Genomic DNA, 18,956 nt, shown 5'->3' on the forward strand with positions numbered 1-18,956 from the left:
CCTCATTAATGAAAGGAAAATAGAGGTCAGGCATAGAATTTATTGGTTTTCACAAGATGGACCCAGTATGGTTCTTCCAGGCCAGAAATCCAAAACATTTGGTAACTGGGAAAAAAATACAAACAATGGAAGGACATAATTTAGGAGATATACTCTAGAACAGCTATTCTCAGCCACTGGTGGGCCTCAGAGCGCCACCTAGTGGGCTGAGGAGGTAATGCGGGAGTTGTAGCGGTCTCAGTTTTAAAGTTAGAGTGAAGATACTGGTATCATATGACATATGATTCGGTGGCTAAAACGCGAAAGCAGTCCAAATTCTCCGGCTCGGCATATGGAGGCCCTGTTTATTTATGAACTGTTTAATTAAGATGGAACGGCAACTGCTCAGATCTCTACCCCTCACCAATCTCCAGCTCTCCCTGATTTATTTATCCAGACATATCCCTTGACATATTAGCTGTGTTTTAATGAACAAAATGTGCGAGTCAAAGTGATTCACTCAGCGTTATGCAGTTAATGAGGAGAAGTGGGGGAGCATAATATCTCGATATGAGATATTTTCCCTTGTAAGACTTAACTATGATCTCCCCACGTACCGAATAGACAGTTATTAAGCCAATAAACAACACTCAAAGTGTTTGCAATATGGGTAAGCCCTTGCTGAATAAGAACGTTGCATCGCCAATTTAGTATAAAATGTTCATGTTTTATATCCTTAATTGTTGAGTATATTAGGACAGAGCTTAATACACCAGAGCTATGGCTCCAATGTTGGATCCAAAATCAATACAGACAAGAATGTCTTGGATTATCTGTCATGGCAGCAATTGTTTCAATACTCTCTGTCTTCAAACCGTGGCATAGGCAATCTTAATTATGTAGTGTGGCCCTGTCTAATTGTAACTTTGAATAGTAAATCACATCATTTGACAGGCTTCCAAACAACTTAGTGCATCGCTCCTGACAGATGATGGCTGTTGCTGCTGTGTAAAGTGGAAAGTGACCATAAAGATTTAATGCTTCACTCGCTCAGCTTAAGTGCCTCACTTGGGGTCAACAGTTCCCCGTGGTATTTCCAAGGAAATCAAATGCATGTGCGCTCACTCACACACACTCAGAAGAGAAGTCTGAAAACGCTGTAAAAGGGAGTACATTTTTTATTCAGATACTGAATACTCATGGCAATCTGGGGCATTCTGCCACAAACCAACGCACTGAACTGAAAAATAAACGTGTTTTTGGTATATTCATTGCATAAATGCTATGAAATCCTACAGTACATAGTCTATTATGTGTATTTTATTTGCCGTGGCGCTGTGTAAATGTCCACATTGCCCGTCCACCTCCGGAATGTACAGTCAATGTCCTTTTCGCGTCATTGTTGCTGAAATACAGCCGCGCCTTTGCTTCGAAATTCAAGCTTTGCACTTTTCACATTACTGTGGTAACTGGCCAGTTGAGAAGCAGTCACATTTGTGTTGCAGTGTAATCACAGGGCTGTGGTGCATAACGTTCAAGGTAGATGGTGTGCGGTGCTATTGCAGGAGAGGGACCTATAGTGCTCTACTGTAATATCTAATGGATCCTGGGCTCTATACAACAAGAGCTAAATGCTGCAGCCGACATGGAGGCAATATTCCTCTCTAAATCTAGAGTAGTCTAGTCTGTAGTACCAAACACAGTGGTAATACACCTGTAGGCCACTAAATGTTGTGTCAAAGTCATGACTATGTCATGCCTTTTTGAGCTGGTTCTCAATTCGGATACTTCCGTTAGTATACTTCCATGTAGTACACTGTGCACACTATGCACATACTTCTGTAGTGCGTGAATTTTGACAAGGTAGTGTTGTCTCAAATCACACACGGCTGTCGTGCACTCACCTGTACGCTCAGCTGATGATAGTCAGCCACGGACGTATCACGCAGTATCAGAAGTAATTCAATTCAGACGGATAAATTAACCCAATAATGGCTTCTATCTGAATACATTACAGTAGTAATTAATAAATGTATAACTTAATTTTGTATAGTTCAGTTTTCGCCGTTAAAATCGCAACCACCGCAGCTTCCCCGTCTGCTATTTTGAAATAGGTTGGTGGCCCCTCCCCTTCCGGGTACTTAGAGTGCACTGCGTTTTGCCATACTCAATATGAACACACTTACAAATACACTCAAAATAGCAAGTGGAAGTACGGAAGTACACAACCTGAGACTTGTCTCTTGTGGTGTATTTTAGTAATGGTGTCATAATGGCTTACAGATGATAGTGTTTGCTTGACTGACAGGTGACTCAGCCTCAAACTCAGGCACGGTGGTTAGTTGTGTGCTCACGCCCAAGCTGCAGCCAGGCTTCTCAACCATTCTGATTGTTGGACTTTTGCTCTCAGTAGCTGACTAATATAGCGGCTTGCAGTAAATCCTAATCTTTAAAACATCCATCCAGAATCGTATGGGTGAAGTGCTCTTCTAAAGAATACTGTGTGTTCAGAACAAGACGCTGCAGTGACCTGCAGACGAGGTGTTCAAACTGTACAGACAGGCTCAGACCTTGAAGGAACACTGACTCAATTGTAGTACTGATAAAAGCTTTGACTATTCACCATATAAGGACCGATGAGTCGACGCTCTTCCAGTCTTCGCATAGCTATTTGATTGAGGGTCAGTGTGTTATTCTTTTTGAAAGATCAATAAGGCATTTTAAAGTCACACAGAGCAGTGTTCTACAAATTATGACTAAGGCAGAGTGTGTTCACTGTTCACACATACTGACTCATAAGCTGGGAGAGCAATGGGCTGCTAGTATAGACTGTATATAAAGACGGACGACATAACTGCTCCCCAAAAGTGAAGCCAAACATCTCCATCGCCCCCTGGTGGCTGGCTGCAGTATAGGTCATACGTTTCTGATAATTTTTGTTTTAATTAGTTTTTTGATGCTGTAAAAAACAAGTGTGATGTCATGATTGACAGCTGTTATTCTCTTTTGCGGCTCGCGATTGGTTCGGGCTAGGGATGTTAATATATATTTTGGCTTCACTTCTGTACTGTGGCAGGAAGTAGAGACCCGTCGTCTATGGCTGCTACTCTTTGTAAACGGGACCCGGTGTCGCAGCACGGCGCCGCCCGCTGAGCTACAGAGATTTAAAAAGGCGCCCTGCGGAACTACAGGGGGAGAGGAGAAGTTGAGAAAAGCTTAAACTTTATAGATCCAATCATTCTTTGGTACCATTGTTGTATTAAAACTGAACAAAAAGTTCTTCTGTACTCAGGAAACAAATTGTACAACCAGAAATGAACCACTTCCCCGTGTGTAATACGACGGCTACCTCAGAGCAGAACTGCCCAGTCGGAGCAGAGTATGTAAATCACATCCTCAGTAGAACACACACACACACACACACACAGCTTCATGAGATGAGAGAGACTTTATATCTGTGTGTGTGTGTGTGTGTGTGAACGCGGCGTACGTCTTTTATCCTTTTATTAAAATTACTGCAAGTTTATGACTCCACAGTGTCAGTAAGCGGCTGTGGACCCGACGAAGATTTCCACTTGATGTTAACGTATAGAACCTGTTTGTTCCTTTTGAAACGGGGCGAGCTCTGTTAATAATTTAAAGCATTGTAAGACATGGAAGCCTTTAGCATCAATCTATAACTCTCAGCGAGATCGCAGAGGTCTTTTTGGCCCCCTTACCGCCCACTCTCTCCTCCTTTCTCTCGCTCATAGAATAGATATCCACACTGAATTATTAAAGCACTTTAAATTCCGCCACAGTTTCTATATTACTTAAGCTGTGCAAAGACACTATGCATTATGGATCAGCCGAGTGAGATGAATATTATTCACATTCAATCAGAAGCGTTCCCCCACATCTTTAAAGCAGATGTTTTTACAAATTGCCCCGGTTTGTTTCGGAGCCCTCGAGGGCCGCGCCTGCACTTTTTTGGCAACGGGAGACACGCGGCGATGATTACGCAGTGAAACTTTATCTGTGCCCAGGCCTAGTAAAAGCCGGTGATTTGTGGATGTGTCAAATGTTTTAGATATTGTGTGGTTTTATACCGCGTGCCAAGGGTGCACCCAGCAATAAGCTGCACATAAAACCATTCATTGTTCTTATTTTATACTTCACGACTTTTATACACCTCCATAGTTCTTGCTTTGCACTAAAGTCATCAAAGGCAGGCGAGGAATTTGTTTTAACCGACCTGCAAATAAAGCAGGTTTTGTGTCAGTATGGCATGTGGCTTCAGGTGGCACGTAAAGTGCGTTGGCCATATGCTGGTGAAAGTCCTTGGAGGGCTATTTAACATGCCATCCGAGCGCCACGGGAAGCTCGAGAAGCAAACACATTCTTCCCCTCCGACTCAGTCTACGTGGCCATCTGACGAACGAGGAATAGAGGAAGTGAGAGGAAGTGCGGTGGAAGGGGATAATGGTGATGACTACCATTTTTCTCTGTCCCCTCCAATTGTGTGCTGCTGCTGCTGCTGTCCTGAGACCCAGCACACCTGTTCCTGTGTGTGTGTGTGTGCAGGACGGAGTAATGGCTTACAAGGTCATTCAAGATCATGCTGTACTTGTTGCTTTCAAAACAAAGACATGCAAGGAACTACAGTATTAGCCATGTAGTCATTTGTAGATGGTCGATCAGATAGTTTCAGTCTGGTGCATCTATGGACTGATATACATGCATGGGTGTTTCTGCAACTGCGGGCTATTTAAGTCCCAGCTATGAATTTATGTTAACATTTTCTGTGAAATAAAGTGTTATTACCATTTTGGCATAATTATTTCAGTTATTCAATGATTATTTCATATGGAATTATTTGATATACATATTACTTTCCACTTATACTTCTACTTTTTGTTCGTTTAAATGCGCCGGTCTTCTCACTTCTGCGTCCGTAACCGTGACAATGAAGAAATACCACAGTAAAAGCTTTTTTCAAAGCCAAACAAATCTTCTTTCCATGGAAGGTATTTATTTTGTGTCCTTTCCATACAGCTTAGGGATCATGTATTTTGAACTACATTTTAAAAATAACTTAATGTTACTGTTGAATTCATGTATATTTGATGTTAAGAGTCAAAGCTAATGTAGCAGACCTCGCTAGATGCCATTTATGTGCAATATTAGCGAAAATGTAATTTCCGCAACGTGTCCTTAGGACATTATTATTGCAATATCTGTCATAAAACACAACATATTTTATATTTTTTTGTGTATGAAATCTGACGTCAATCTATATCTGTCACTTGATTAAAATAGTTAATCGTGATTGATCGCAAATTAATCTGTTCAAAATGAACCTTAAAGGGAGATTTGTGAAGTATTTAATACTCTTATCAACATGGGAGTGGGCAAATATGCTTTCTTTATGAAAATGTATGTATATATGTATTATTGGAAATCAATTAACAACACAAAACAATGACAGATATTGGCCAGAAACCCTCACAGGTACTGCATTTAGCTTTAAACAATATGCTCAAATCATAACAATGCAAACTGCAGCCCAACAGGCAACAACAGCTGTCAGTGTGTCAGTGTGCTGACTTGACTATGACTTGCCCCAAACTGCATGTGATTATCATAAAGTGGGCATGTCTGTAAAGGGGAGACTCGTGGGTATCCATAGAACCCATTTTCATTCACATATCTTGAGGTCAGAGGTCAAGGGACCCCTTTTGAAAATGGCCATGCCAGTTTTTCCTCGCCAAAATTTAGCGTAAGTTTGGAGCGTTATTTAGGAATGTATTCTTTAGGTTTTTTAGTTTCATAAGACGCCAGTTTCTTGAGAAACCCATATTAAAAAAATAATAATAATAAAATGTAAAAAAAGGAAAATGTATAAAAGGAAAATGATTGTAATGTTGCGTTAAGGACATTTAATAAGAACAATTGATAACAAATGTCAAAGATAAACCTGTTACAGATTCAAATCTTAATGTCTATATGTCATTTTTTGTGTACCTGTTTATATGTACATACTCTGATGGTTAAAATTAAAATTCATAGAGGTTGATTTTTTTTTTTTTAAATCAAGTTAATAGTGACCGTAGTTGCAGAAACACCCACATATAACCCAGGTTGATATTGCCTGTCGGTGTCTTAACCATGCATTATCTGGTGTCTGAGCCACCAACAGTCATTCAAATGAAATCAGTAGTTTGCAAAACACTAGTGGTCTGTGTTCATCAGAGCAGAAGAAAGTGGCAGATGAGGAAGAGGAGAGCAGGAGGCAGCTGCAGCTGGCTGATGGAGGGCTGGATGTGGAGACGGGGAGCAAAGGAAAAAGGTGGAGAAATGGGTGGAAAACAGAGGGAGCAGAGGAGCTGGCCAGATAAGCATGTCTCCTCCTAATGGCAGAATTATGACCCCGCTCCATCTGCCACTCAATCATAACCGACCAATCGGCGGCGGTTCCGTCAGGCACTCCCCATCTGTACTCACCGCAGAATTAAGGATGCAATCAAACGCTCAGATGTCAAGGAGATGGCGAGACTCACAGTTTGGGCTCGGGTTCTGTCACGTCGCGTGGCAAGCGATGCCGCTTGTGGTAATTTGATTTGTGCTCCCAATATCGATGCAGAATGGAAGTTAAGAGAGAGACGGAGCTTTCCCTTATGTCTTGCTGTATTCACATGTCTCGCAGTGATCAGTAATTTCAATTTTGAGTCACGCCGCCTCTTCTCTCTCGCAAACCACTTGCTAGTGAAAGCCGTCACATCCTGATCAGAATCTGGCATGGAGTCTGGCATCCTGCGCTTCTGCCAAGGCAACAAAATGTGTGACTGGCTGTGTGTGTTTCTGTTTGGGGGAAAAAAATAAAAAAAAATGTGTGAAAATTGTTTGGCGTGTTTCTCGGATCAAATCACGACTTTCTAATTTCCTGATACCATGGAGTGAATTTCTCCTTTTGATTGATTTTTTTTGGCTTTTCTCTGCCGCTGTGCTGCACACCTGTCTGTGAGTCTCTGGTTAACGCCGGCTGTGAAGACGCCACTTGACAACTTGCTCTTCATCTGCACCACTTTCTCTTGCCTTCTCTTCTTCACTTTTCCTCTGCCATAAAAATCACGCCGCTGTCTTTTTGCCTGCCTGAGCGGGGATGAGGCCGGGGTGGGTGGTGTATTTGAATGATTTGGTATGCAGCGACAGCACCGTTCTGTTTCATTGCAGGAGCCTTCGCCTTATCTCCTTAATGGATTATGAGCAAGGGAACAAAAACAGAGGGAGGCAGAGTGAGAATGATTGGACTCCCTGCAAAGGGCCGGCAGGAAACGGACTGCAGCCAGATAAATAAAACACTCTGCCTGTACATTTCCTCCGCTCCTGAATCACAGATGTTATGAAGAAAGAAGACAATAGGAACAGCTTGTAGTCGAGAGTCATTTGAGCTTGTGTAGTCATTGCTTTCTGATTTACCTGCTCGCCGGTGGTGGCGTAGACGTGCTATGCAGCCAGCCCCCGGTTGTGTGTGTTAATTTGTTTCCAGAGACATTAGACATTATCTCTTTATTGCAGAAACCGGATGTTTAGGTAACCTTAGCTGTCAAGCACCTCAGTTAGCCAGTCCGCGGTCTAAATGTCGATGCACACACCTCGCGGAGACGAACCCTGGCACGTTTGCAGTAGAAGTTTTGGCGTCGATTAGTGCTGCTTTAAAGGCCCTCTCTCCTTTTTGCTACTGACTTCTGAAGCAGAATACCCCCATTTCTTTAGAAAAGAAGGTCATACTAAATGTAGGTCAAATACAGTACCGAACTATGAATCTCAAGCATCAATGAAAAAAAGAATCCATCCATTATCTGTAACCGCTGGAGCCGATCCCAGCTGACATTGGGCGAAGGCCGGGTACACCTTGAACAGGTCGCCAGACTATCACAGGGCTGACACACAAAGACAGACAACGCTCACATTCACACCTATGGGACATTTAGAGTCACAATGAACCTGACGACAGTGTTAACCATGAAAAAATCTGTTCTATGAATCTTTTCAAGTCTGAGTTTTTTTTTAGGTAGCACATTTTCTGCATGTTGGACCCCTCTTTATTCTGGTGAATAATGATATTCCAACCAGAATTAAAGCACTCCGAGGCTGCACCACTGCACTCCATTGTCAGCGAAGGGTTAATCTGATTGAGCTGTTTGCCTAGAGAGTGCCAAGAGTCTTATGTTTGAAATGGTATTGATCAAGAAAAGACAGGTCGGCTTGAAACGCTCTGACCTTTTGGGACTTGTAGTCCAACAGACGTAATGCTGTTGATATTCCCTGCTGCCTGGGGTTAAATCCAATTTGCCTTAGCCATTCGGGTTCATTTGAGAGTAAACCTTGCTTTAGGCCATAGTTAAGACCGTGTTTCATTTTTGTTCTAGCTCTATTTCTCTGGTGTAAGGTTTGCTTCCAAGAAGTCTATCCCCGGGACATGCCAGAGTATGTTTACAGTGCATGACCCCTGCTAGCGTTGATGTTTAAACTACTATTTTGTGATTATTTTCCCTCCTGTCAGGCTTTTTTTTTTCTCTGATAATCCTCTATACAGACCCATATTTTAAAGAGTAAGAACTATTATATATTGTACGTCATTGTGGTTGTAAACACTGCTGCTTTACCTTTGTTTAAGAAACATACTTTTTACTAGACTGGCGTGTGCATGATAACGCACACAATTATGCAACAAAAACTCCCTGTGGTGGTACAACAAGGTCTTCTAGAGACAGTCAGGTCCGTTGTGCTTTGTCATTGAAAAGTGCATATCTACAGATTGGGACCATTTGTGCCAATAAAACAAGGATTGGGTCAATGACTCCCAACCACGTTAGCTTTGGGCCAATAGAAACTCTGATGTGATTCAGACACATCACGTCAGTCTGTCATGAATCAGACACTTCGCTCCCTCTAATGCATTCGAAATGTCCTTAAGTCAAAGTATAAATGCAGTTGAGTTGAGTCCAAATTCAATTTGAATAAAATGAGCCTCTGTTTAAAAGTATATAAGTGTTATAAGTGGCTGTGAAAGTTAACACGATAATAACGCGTTAACGTGAAATAGTTTTAACTCCACACATTTTCTTTAACACATTAACAGAAACGGTCTTTAAGAGGTCGCAGCGGGCTCAGTTTTTAAGCTAAAGTGAAGATATTGGCATCACATGAAACGCGAAAAACCTAAAGAATCCATTGGTACCAACCATGTCATACTAGCTTTTCACGAAGGAGGCTAAATAACCTCCAAACTTGTGCTAAATTTTGGCGAGGAAAAACTGTCATAGCCATTTTCAAAGGGGTCCCTTGACCTCTGACCTCCAGATATGTGAATGAAAATGGGTTCTATGGGTACCCACGAGTCTCCCCTTTACAGACATGCCCACTTTATGATAATCACATGCAGTTTGGGGCAAGTCATAGTCAAGTCAGCACACTGACACACTGACAGCTGTTGTTGCCTGTTGGGCTGCAGTTTGCCATGTTATGATTTGAGCATATTGTTCATGCTAAATGCAGTACCTGTGAGGGTTTCTGGACAATATGTGTCATTGTTTTGTGTTGTTAATTGATTTCCAATAATAAATATATACATACGTTTGCATAAAACAGCATATTTGAATCGATTGACAGCCCTAGTATTGACATGGTTCAAATTGAGTTGTGTTTCTGTACTATGAAAGAGGTCTGAAAGGTTTTATAACACAAATAGTTCCAATGACTAAGAGCACAAATGGTAGTAAGCGTATGCTTGATTGTCTATTACGATGTTTTGTTTAAGACGGCGTCTTGGGGTCCCTGGCCCCCAACATTTTGAGACTCCCTGTTTTAAGGAATGACCTTCAATTGTTCAGCCTGCTGCTTCTAATAATGACGGTTTTGATAGTGTGGTTGCTATTTCTGTGAGGACGATTGTGCTGCGACTGGATTGGCTGCAGTTGTGTTCAACCAGAGGTATTGTGGTGATGACAGTATATTTTGATAAATAATGTTTCTGATTATATATCCAAATATGTCTGATTCAGAAGTAACTTGATGTTTCTTAACGGATTGTTCACCAACACCAGCTGGAGCTCAGTGTGGACATCTGTCTTTTAAATCTATTGATCTGTGGTTTTTGGCAAGATGTGTGCGGCTCTAGCCTCCGGTTAGCTAAATACATATTTTGGGCTGGTGTTATGATGCTCACGTCTGTGTTGGAATAATCTTTGGCTTTTACAGGTAACACAAAACATTTTACCCTGTAGCGGTTTTCCAGCTTTATCTCTGACCCTCACAGTGTGAGACCTTGCAGAGCTCGGGTCCTTTTTTTTATGATTTGTGCTCACTAGGAGATGAGGAATCCAGTTCAAGCCTTTTCTGCCAAACAGTTCTGTGTGTTCCATAAGTACTCCAGAGGAAAAAAAAGCATTTGTGAGAGCAATAGCCTTCGGGGGTTGCGCCAAATGAAAATGCTTTTTTTTCTAAACCCCCCACACCTCACTCAAGAAGTGTTTGCTTGTTTTCTGTTACTATTCGCTCTCTCTCTCTCTCACTATCTCTCTTTCTCGTTTTTTACCTTTGATTTGAACTCTGACATCCAAGTCTGCCCCAGGATGTCTGTCACAAACTGCAGTCCAACGTTGTGACAATGCTTTTTTTCTTCCCGTGCCTTTTATGACCTTCTTTTCTTCCTCTTTCTGTTCTTTTTTTCTGTTTTTTCCCTTTCAAGGTCTGGCGCACCTGACGTTAAACGACCAAGGTATGGGTTCATTCCTTTTATTTTGGTTCTGGTTTTTTAGAGGAACTGACTCAGCCTCTTCCCACCAACCCCCTCGAAGCTGCCGCTTTCCCCTCACGATTTCCTCCTCTGCTTTTTACCTTCTCTCGGTGCCATGTCCCTCCATCTCCTCCCAAATCCTCCCTTGTCTTTTGAACTCTCTGCAACATCCTCCCCCGTTGCGCACCCCTTCTTCCTCTCCTTCCACATCTCCTCGTTTTTTATTTCCTCCGTTGTGCCTCCCGCTTCTCCTTCCTCTCCCTTCCGCCATGTCTTTGTGCTTTTCCGTGACCTCCACCAATGTGTGTCCCACCCCTTGTCCTGTCCTATGGCTCACGTCCTGGACCATCACCTCTGACCACCTTTGACCCCGACGACCTGACCCCGGGGCTGAAGGTAACACTTTTCTGCTATCCCTTCTGCTTGGGTTTAAACAGAAAGTAAAAAAAAAAAAAAACTGCTGATTCTACTGGAAATGTGTTTGTTGGTCAAACTTACAACAGCGAAATGTGTCCACACTCCCATTCACTAACACTTCAAGGTGAAAGTGTTGTCGAATGTGCAGAGTTTCTCTTCACCACTCTGCTGACATTCCCATTGTTTGGCATTCTGATTTAAAAAGGCTAGAGTTCTGATTTAACCTTAAATTATATGTGTTAGACGTTTTATGAGAAAATGTGTCTGCAATGTTGCTATGGATACTGGATGTTGTGTTTGATGCTATGTTGTTTACACCACAGCTGTTTAATCTCTGCACCACCACACTTTCAAGTATTTTTTTTTTTTGTCTGCCACTCAGAAGTTTTATCTTCCACTTTTGAAATCTCTGCGCTAAATGAAGGAATAACATTTTAGATCTGACATCATTCAATGTTCAATATATTTTACTGAAAACAAACATTATATACATGGTACATTCTAGTGTTCAAATTACACTGTAGCTTCTGGAGAGCCCTACTTTTTGGGGGTGGGAGGTACACAGTGCTGTACTTTGCTAATGTCATCTATAGTGGTTATTTTCAGAAAAACATATGATTCAAATGAGTATGATTATTTAAATATGTGCTTAGAGCTAGTGTTAGGAAGTTAAACAGGTCATAATTCCCTCACTAAAATCTATTTTATTTTGCTGTGAAAACATCTGGATCAAACAACTGGATTTATTCAAGTTTATTTCCAAAAACAACATTTTACGAGATTACATTTGAACCTATCATGATAACGTTGTAATTTACATTCACTCAGTAGTCATTTTTACTGAGCAGAGCTTGAACGCCTCATAATAATAACTCAATGGCACCTCCGTTAACGCTAGTAGCTCCGTTATTTATCCAAGCTGGACGGTGCATCCCGCCGACTGCTAACAGCTAACGTTACTAACTCTCCTCCTGCTGATTTCAACACAGATTTGTTGTTCAGTGTCGCATTATCAGGGAAAAATAGGGTGCACCCCTCAGGTTTAGTAGCGCCATGCTTTTTCTCTCTGCCATGGCTCCGGTCAAACAAACTGAAACATGACGCAGCGTGCGTATGCATCATTGTGCATGCGTATCTGTCGGAAAACAGGGATACAGAGGAATCGATAGACACCGAGGCATGAGATGCCAAGGAATAGGACAACTAGGAACCAGTTCTCTGTTCCCATCACTAGCGTTTTCCCTCCCTGCCAAAGTGGCGGATGGCCTGACAATTTCAGACTCTGTCTATATCCTTAATTTTTCAAAGACGGTATTAAAATCATGAGCAACAGACTTTTCATGTGGAAATTCAATGTTATTTTGTGGCCGAAATGCCTTTAAAACTACACACCAAGCAGACTATTTCCTACCCCTCACAGTTATGTTCTCCTCATGCTCTGACCTTTCTCTGGCTCTGGCCTCCCCGTGAGGACTGTCCATGGAAAAAAAAAAAGTGTTAAGGAAAAGTTCACGAGAGAGAAGGGAAGTGAACAAGTGCAGCAGCCAGTGAATGTCCTGACCTTTACTGGTGTGGAGAGAGCTTCCTCTCTTCTATATTCATAGTCCGTGATTCACGCAGACTTGAGCAAAATAAAACCATTTCCTCTGACTCAGCTCTACACTCGGTTTCACTGATTAATCTCAAGTTGTTTTCCCATCATCTCAAGATGCCGAACAATTGATGGAAAATCTTGTGTTTCACTGGTGAGTTCAGAGAGTGACTCACCCTGGCTTCAAAACACCACTTTACTAGTAAATCCTGTCCCTTCATCACTTTCCCCAATAACTGCCTCCGAAATCAGCTCATTCTTTTTGTTCATTCGTCGGATTTCACATAAAGTCAGGGAAACATTATAATATTATATCAGTGCTCTTTATAGTTCATTTTAACTGTAGGTTACACAGAAAACTGAGATTAGACCTTAATTACTACTGTGAAGAAATGAAATGACTACAGCAGCAGAATCATATTCAACAGTAGCATCTATCATTAGACTGTGTTGAATGATTTTCAGTGAGAATTTGATTTATGACTTAAAATAAAAATAAAAACGTTATATGGTTGTCAGTTCTACCCATGGATGTATTAAGAGAACTGGATACAGCGTTGGAGGCGGGACCCCGTTCATTTCTATGGAAGCTGCTAAGTGGCGCATTAAGCCAGAATGGCTTGACTTCTGACCGGAAAAGTACCCGGATCTTACCGTGATATACATTTTAGGTCATATCGCTCACCCCTAATCAAACAGTAAATAACCCAGAAGTGTGGCCTTATATTATATAACAGATATATGGTATTTATCAATTAATTGTAGTCAATCAACAACAAAAAAAGAAATGCTATTACACTTAGATCAGTTTATTTCACCGTGATTTATGCTCAAGTATGAAAATTGAGATTACCTTTACTCTTCACTTTACTGATCTACTTTATTCTTATATCTTCATTATATCATAATTTTTATACCTGACATTTTGGCCAATCAGTCATATCTCCAACCCCAGCTCTGCTCCAGAGCTCATCCTAGAAGAACATTTGTGTAAAATGCATCCTCTGTATTGCACAGTACCCACTTTTTTATAACTATCATCGAGCAATATCTTTACCAGTTCATTGCTCCTATATAGCTCAACACAAAGGCGGAATATATTCCTCTATCCCCAGCAGACGTGCGCTGCCACCAGCAGATGAATCATGACCATAATCCCTTCATCTCTATGCAGCCGCTACTCTGTCTTCATATACGATCTGCTGCCATTTAACTCTGATCCTTGTCTGTTGTCCATCCCAAACTGGGCCAACTGTTTACTCCGACCAGTCGCTTGTGGCAAGACGAGCACACACCAAGATAATAGAACATACCAGAAGAATGGGGAATCTGACATTAGAGCATATATCCGTCTCCCCATCATCTCCCCGGAGACTCGCAGTGATCTCAACATCAGACGTTGAGACTGTGATGCACCGTGTCCAGGGCATAGATGTGCATTTCTTGGGCCCCACAAGCAGCAGGAACTTGAAAGGTGACTCGAACCAAAAATTCCATAACTACTTTTTTCAAAAGACGGAGCGAGAGAGGGCAGATATTGTGGAAGATAAGGTGAGGTAAAGAGTTGTAGAGAATAAATAGAAGCTATGCGTGTCACTGTCTGCAACCCCGCTCTCTCTTTTGTACATTCCTTTCTCAAAAAACAGTTGTGTAATAAAAAACAATCTCCAAATAAACCGCAGGCATTCAGGGGAAGTCTAATGAATAATTCTGTAAGGAGATAACGTAAAACAACTTACTGTACAGATACCAATATGTATGTTTTCTTTTATTATTGTGTTTTCCTCATCGGGGTAACTAGTTAAATAAAGGCTACACAACAGCAACGACACTAGGTTAATAACCAGGGGGATGGATTACGTATTATCAGAGTTCAAAGTGCCATAGCTGATTATGCTACTTTCATCAAACAGTGCCTTGCAAGCCATTTATATTGATCACCCTGTAGCCAGAATTAATACAGTGTTTGTTCCCAATGGGCAGGCCAAAAACATCTAAAAAGAGAAAAATCAATAAACCCATTTGGTAAAGGCGAGAATGTGTGACATGTTAGCGAATTAGATGCTTTTCACTGCAGGATTTAGTCACCTCTCAGCTTCCCAGGCATCAGCTTTCAGAAAAAATCTGTGTGCACATGTATGTTTCCGTGCGTGTCAGGACAGACGTGTTTTTAACAATAAAAAGGGTCTTGGTCAATGTTAACGATCAGAGGATGGTGCTGGTGCCTCAGCCGTCACATAACCAGGCCAAGGAAATCAATGTCAGTCTCTTCTCAAACCCAAGGCTGTCCTTCACAGCTGCAGAAAGGACAAACCCCGGGCCTCAGTCACTGCTGATCTCTATCTGCCTGTCTGTAAGACTGCTGCCAACCGCACACATCGGGCCGCATGCTTGGAAAGCAACAGATTACATTTAACAATAAAACAGTGATTAGCATTTAAAAAGAGCTTCGCCAGACATGGACTCTCTGAACAATCACCAAGCAAAGTAACTGATGAACAGAGCTCTAAATGTTCACATGTAAAGAACAAATTATACTTAATTGACAAATTGAAATTGCATTTTCGGGCATTACCTATTGCTCTCTCCACCACTAAGCTTTACTACACACTCTTAAATGATAATCTTGAAATTACATTATTCCTGTCATGGCAGTTTAGAAACAAAGACAAATTGTCATGCAAATAAATAAATTAATAAATTAATAAATTAATATATGAATAAATAAATAAATAAATAAATAAATAATATTTTTTTATATACTATATTTTAATACCACTTACAATAATGGCGCACAATCTTCATCTGCAACTATGTAATTTGTCCCGTTTGATCCAGGTTTCAAAGAAAAAAGTAAGTTGTTGCACAGACGCACTTTCAAAAGAGCTTATTTTGTCAGAGACCAGACAGGATAGTCCCTAAAGAATGTGCACACACATGCATGTTTTAAATACATCATGTATTTATTTTATATTTTGAAATTTAAAGACATTGACTGCAATGCCATCCAAAAATCAATCACATTCTGCATTTTGCTCCGAAGTTGGCTCCATCTAATGCCAAATAATCCATTGAGATTCCATGAAATCTGCTTTTGTAAGATACAAAATAAATATGAGGTCTGAACAGCATACAATATGACATATTTATGACTGACTCCATTAGGACCTGATGAGACGAGGGTGTGTATACTGTACTTATAAACGCCCAAGGTTTCATCCCTGAGGGCCAGTAAAACAGCATAAGAATAGCAAAATCAGGCTTTAATGGGAATTGCCACATTGTTGAATAACTTTCTAATTGCATTGACCATCATGGGAAAGAAACCCAATGATACGGTCAATGTTATACGTGACAATGATGATAATAATAATAAATTGTATGTTGTCTTTTCACTCCTGCAGGCACGCTTACTAAAGCTGTGAATGTAATGTGTTTTTAGAGATTTGGTCATCATGCACAATTTATAATATATTTTACAGTTCAGCAACAGTAAACCGTAACAATCCAGTTTACGTGTAGTTGTATCTGTCTCATAAAACTCAATTAATAGTAAAAACCAACTGTCCAATTTATTGTGCGGTGTATACTGTAGTGTATGCTAATATAGATGTGGCTTATTTTCTTGGCACAGCAGTCTCCAAGGTGTTAACGTGTCGCTCTAAACAGCTGCCCTGAAGGTGTCTCAGCTTTAACAAACTAATTAAGGAGCCCTTAAATAATTAAAACTGCCGTTTCCAATAATAGACAAAAATGTGCAAGTTAATGGCTCTAAATTGCCAACATTTCCGGCCCCTTGGCTTTGGAATCGCAGATGCTTTTGAGCACGGACCATTTGGCTTCTATGTGAATGTAGTCCCCCCCACCGCCACCACCTCCTTTTTTGGAGAGGCCAGCACGATGCATACTGGGAATCAAATTAACCAGGCCCTGGGAGATTGTCTCTTGGCAGGTTTAATGTAGATCTCCTTGGAGATACTGTGGGGAAAATGAAGGGAATATCCAGCCTGATCTGTATCTAACCTCAAATGTAATAGACTAGGTCCAGGTCAAGATAACCATCTCTGTCTGAGATCACTGAGGGCAGTTTATAGAGTCAATGTGCCACTGTGTTTGGTCTAAGCTATTTAAACACTGAGGAGTGCAGTGAAGCTTGGTGTGAAACCAACAGAGCACCATCCATCATACTGTATGTTATTTTTATTTACATGTCATTGATGTATCATTTTATTGATATATCCACCCACTTCAACTGTTATGTCATTAAATATGCATTATCAGCTGCTATAAGCACCATTGATGTGGGTCATTAAGGGCCTACTACGCCTACTACGTTGTAAAAGTGAAAATGAAACCTAAAAGCAACACGTTCTAACATGTTGTAAAAATTAATGAAATGTCACGTTTTAAACACAAACAAAAAAGCTTATTTAGGTTTAGGCAACACAACTACACCTTCTTTAGGTTTAGGAAATACAACTACAACTTCATTAGGATTAGGCAGCAAAACTACAACTTCTTTAGGTTAAGGCAACAAAACCAGAACTTCTTTTGGTTTAGGCAACAAACCTACAATTTATTTAGGGTTAAGCAACAAAATTACAACTTCTTTAGAGTTAGGCAACAAAACTACATATTCTTTAGGTTTAGGCAACAAAACTACAACTTCTTTAGGTTTAGGCAACAAAACTACAATTTATATAGGGCTAGGCAACAAAACTACAACTTATTTAAGTTTAAGCAACAAATCTACAACTTCTTTAGGTTTAGGCAACATAACTACAACTTATTTAGGATTAGGCAACAAAACTATAACTTATTTAGGATTAGGCAACAAAACTATAACTTATTTAGGATTAGGCAACAAAACCAGAACTTCTTTAGGTTGGGGGAACAAATCTACAACTTATTTAGGGTTAGGCAACAAAACTACAACTTCTTTAGGTTTAGAAAAAAAACAAAAACAGTTAGGTTTAGGTAACAAAACTTTCACATGGGATGTGAACTCCGGTCTCCTGCGTGAAAACCCTGTATTTTGCGTCCCATCAATCGTCTCCGACCTCCACCCCTTATGAAGTTTTACACTATCTATACTACAACACTTGATTTGTTGACACTTGACGCTTCTGCTCCTGCCACAATTACTACGGTCACGAGAGGTCGCTGTCATGTTCTTTTATACCTTCTTTCTGTGATCTACCATGTGAATTAATGATGAAACCTACTCGTGGGTGTAGTAGACCCCTACTGACCTACATCTATAGAGCTTATAGTGACTGATGAGGCTTATATAATAGCCTGACAACAGTCTAATTGTCTTATCAGACCAATATTTGCCTTTAATGATTTTAGTGTTCTCATCTCATACGGTGAATATGAAACAGTCTGATTAGTTTTACAAATTATCACTACTTCAACACTTGTCAAAGATCTGTGACGTTTTAATCGGAGTTGTCACAAGTGTGCATTACTTCACTATTACTGTATTAGCAATGTTTATCTTGGGTTATTTGGGCTTCCAATATCACTTTAATCATCTATCAGACACATATCACTAATATTACTCTAAATAAGATGCTTTTCTAAATTGCAGGGAAACACAAATTATTGAATAATTGTAGTCTTTTTTTTATTATTTGCATTGCTAGCTCTATTCCTGCATATCCAGATCTTCGTCTCAAACAACATAAATCTGAAGAGATTCTCACCTGCTATCAGGGTAGCTAAATTGCAAAGCTGTATTTCTGTTAGTCTTTTCATATATATGCGGCTTTAAATGATCTTTGTTCTTGGAAACCCATCAACATATGTTCCTGCACTTTATAACAGCCTATCACCCACTGCCCTTCTTAATCCAACTAGACTTAAAATCTCTCATTAGAGCAGCGGAGACTCTGCTTTCACCACTAAGCTGACACTACAAGTGGCAATGGCTCAACATGTTGGCAGCGATAAAACAGAGATGCCTGCAGTTTTCAAAATAAGCAGTGTTTTATTTAAACAATTACACAGCGGTGGGGATAATGTCATGAATACCAAAAAAAAAGCATAGTTGGTTTAATATTAAAGCTGCTGAAAAATGTGCCAGAGAGATGATTAGAGAGATATTGGGGAAAAAATGCCAGTGACTCAAAACAACAAAATATACGTAATGTTCTGAACATGAAAATATGTTAAATTATCTTCTGT

At 40.5% G+C, this 18,956-nt stretch overlaps 1 protein-coding gene across 14 annotated transcripts in view; it reads left to right on the forward strand.

Annotated features, from left to right (window-relative positions):
• The window catches only part of nrxn2b (neurexin 2b), a 795,015-nt gene that overhangs the window by 192,097 nt on the left and 583,962 nt on the right, over positions 1 to 18,956 (forward strand). For 12 of the 14 annotated variants that reach the window (XM_074624795.1, XM_074624794.1, XM_074624809.1 and 9 more), the window contains one exon: positions 10,712 to 10,741. The exons of the other annotated variants lie outside the window; for them this stretch is intronic. In XM_074624795.1, the coding sequence (XP_074480896.1) occupies positions 10,712 to 10,741 (30 nt within the window). The remainder of the gene's footprint in view (positions 1 to 10,711; positions 10,742 to 18,956) is intronic. 14 annotated transcript variants of the gene reach the window in all.

Source organism: Sebastes fasciatus, chromosome 22, assembly GCF_043250625.1.
Source record: "Sebastes fasciatus isolate fSebFas1 chromosome 22, fSebFas1.pri, whole genome shotgun sequence".
NCBI lineage: Eukaryota > Metazoa > Chordata > Actinopteri > Perciformes > Sebastidae > Sebastes > Sebastes fasciatus.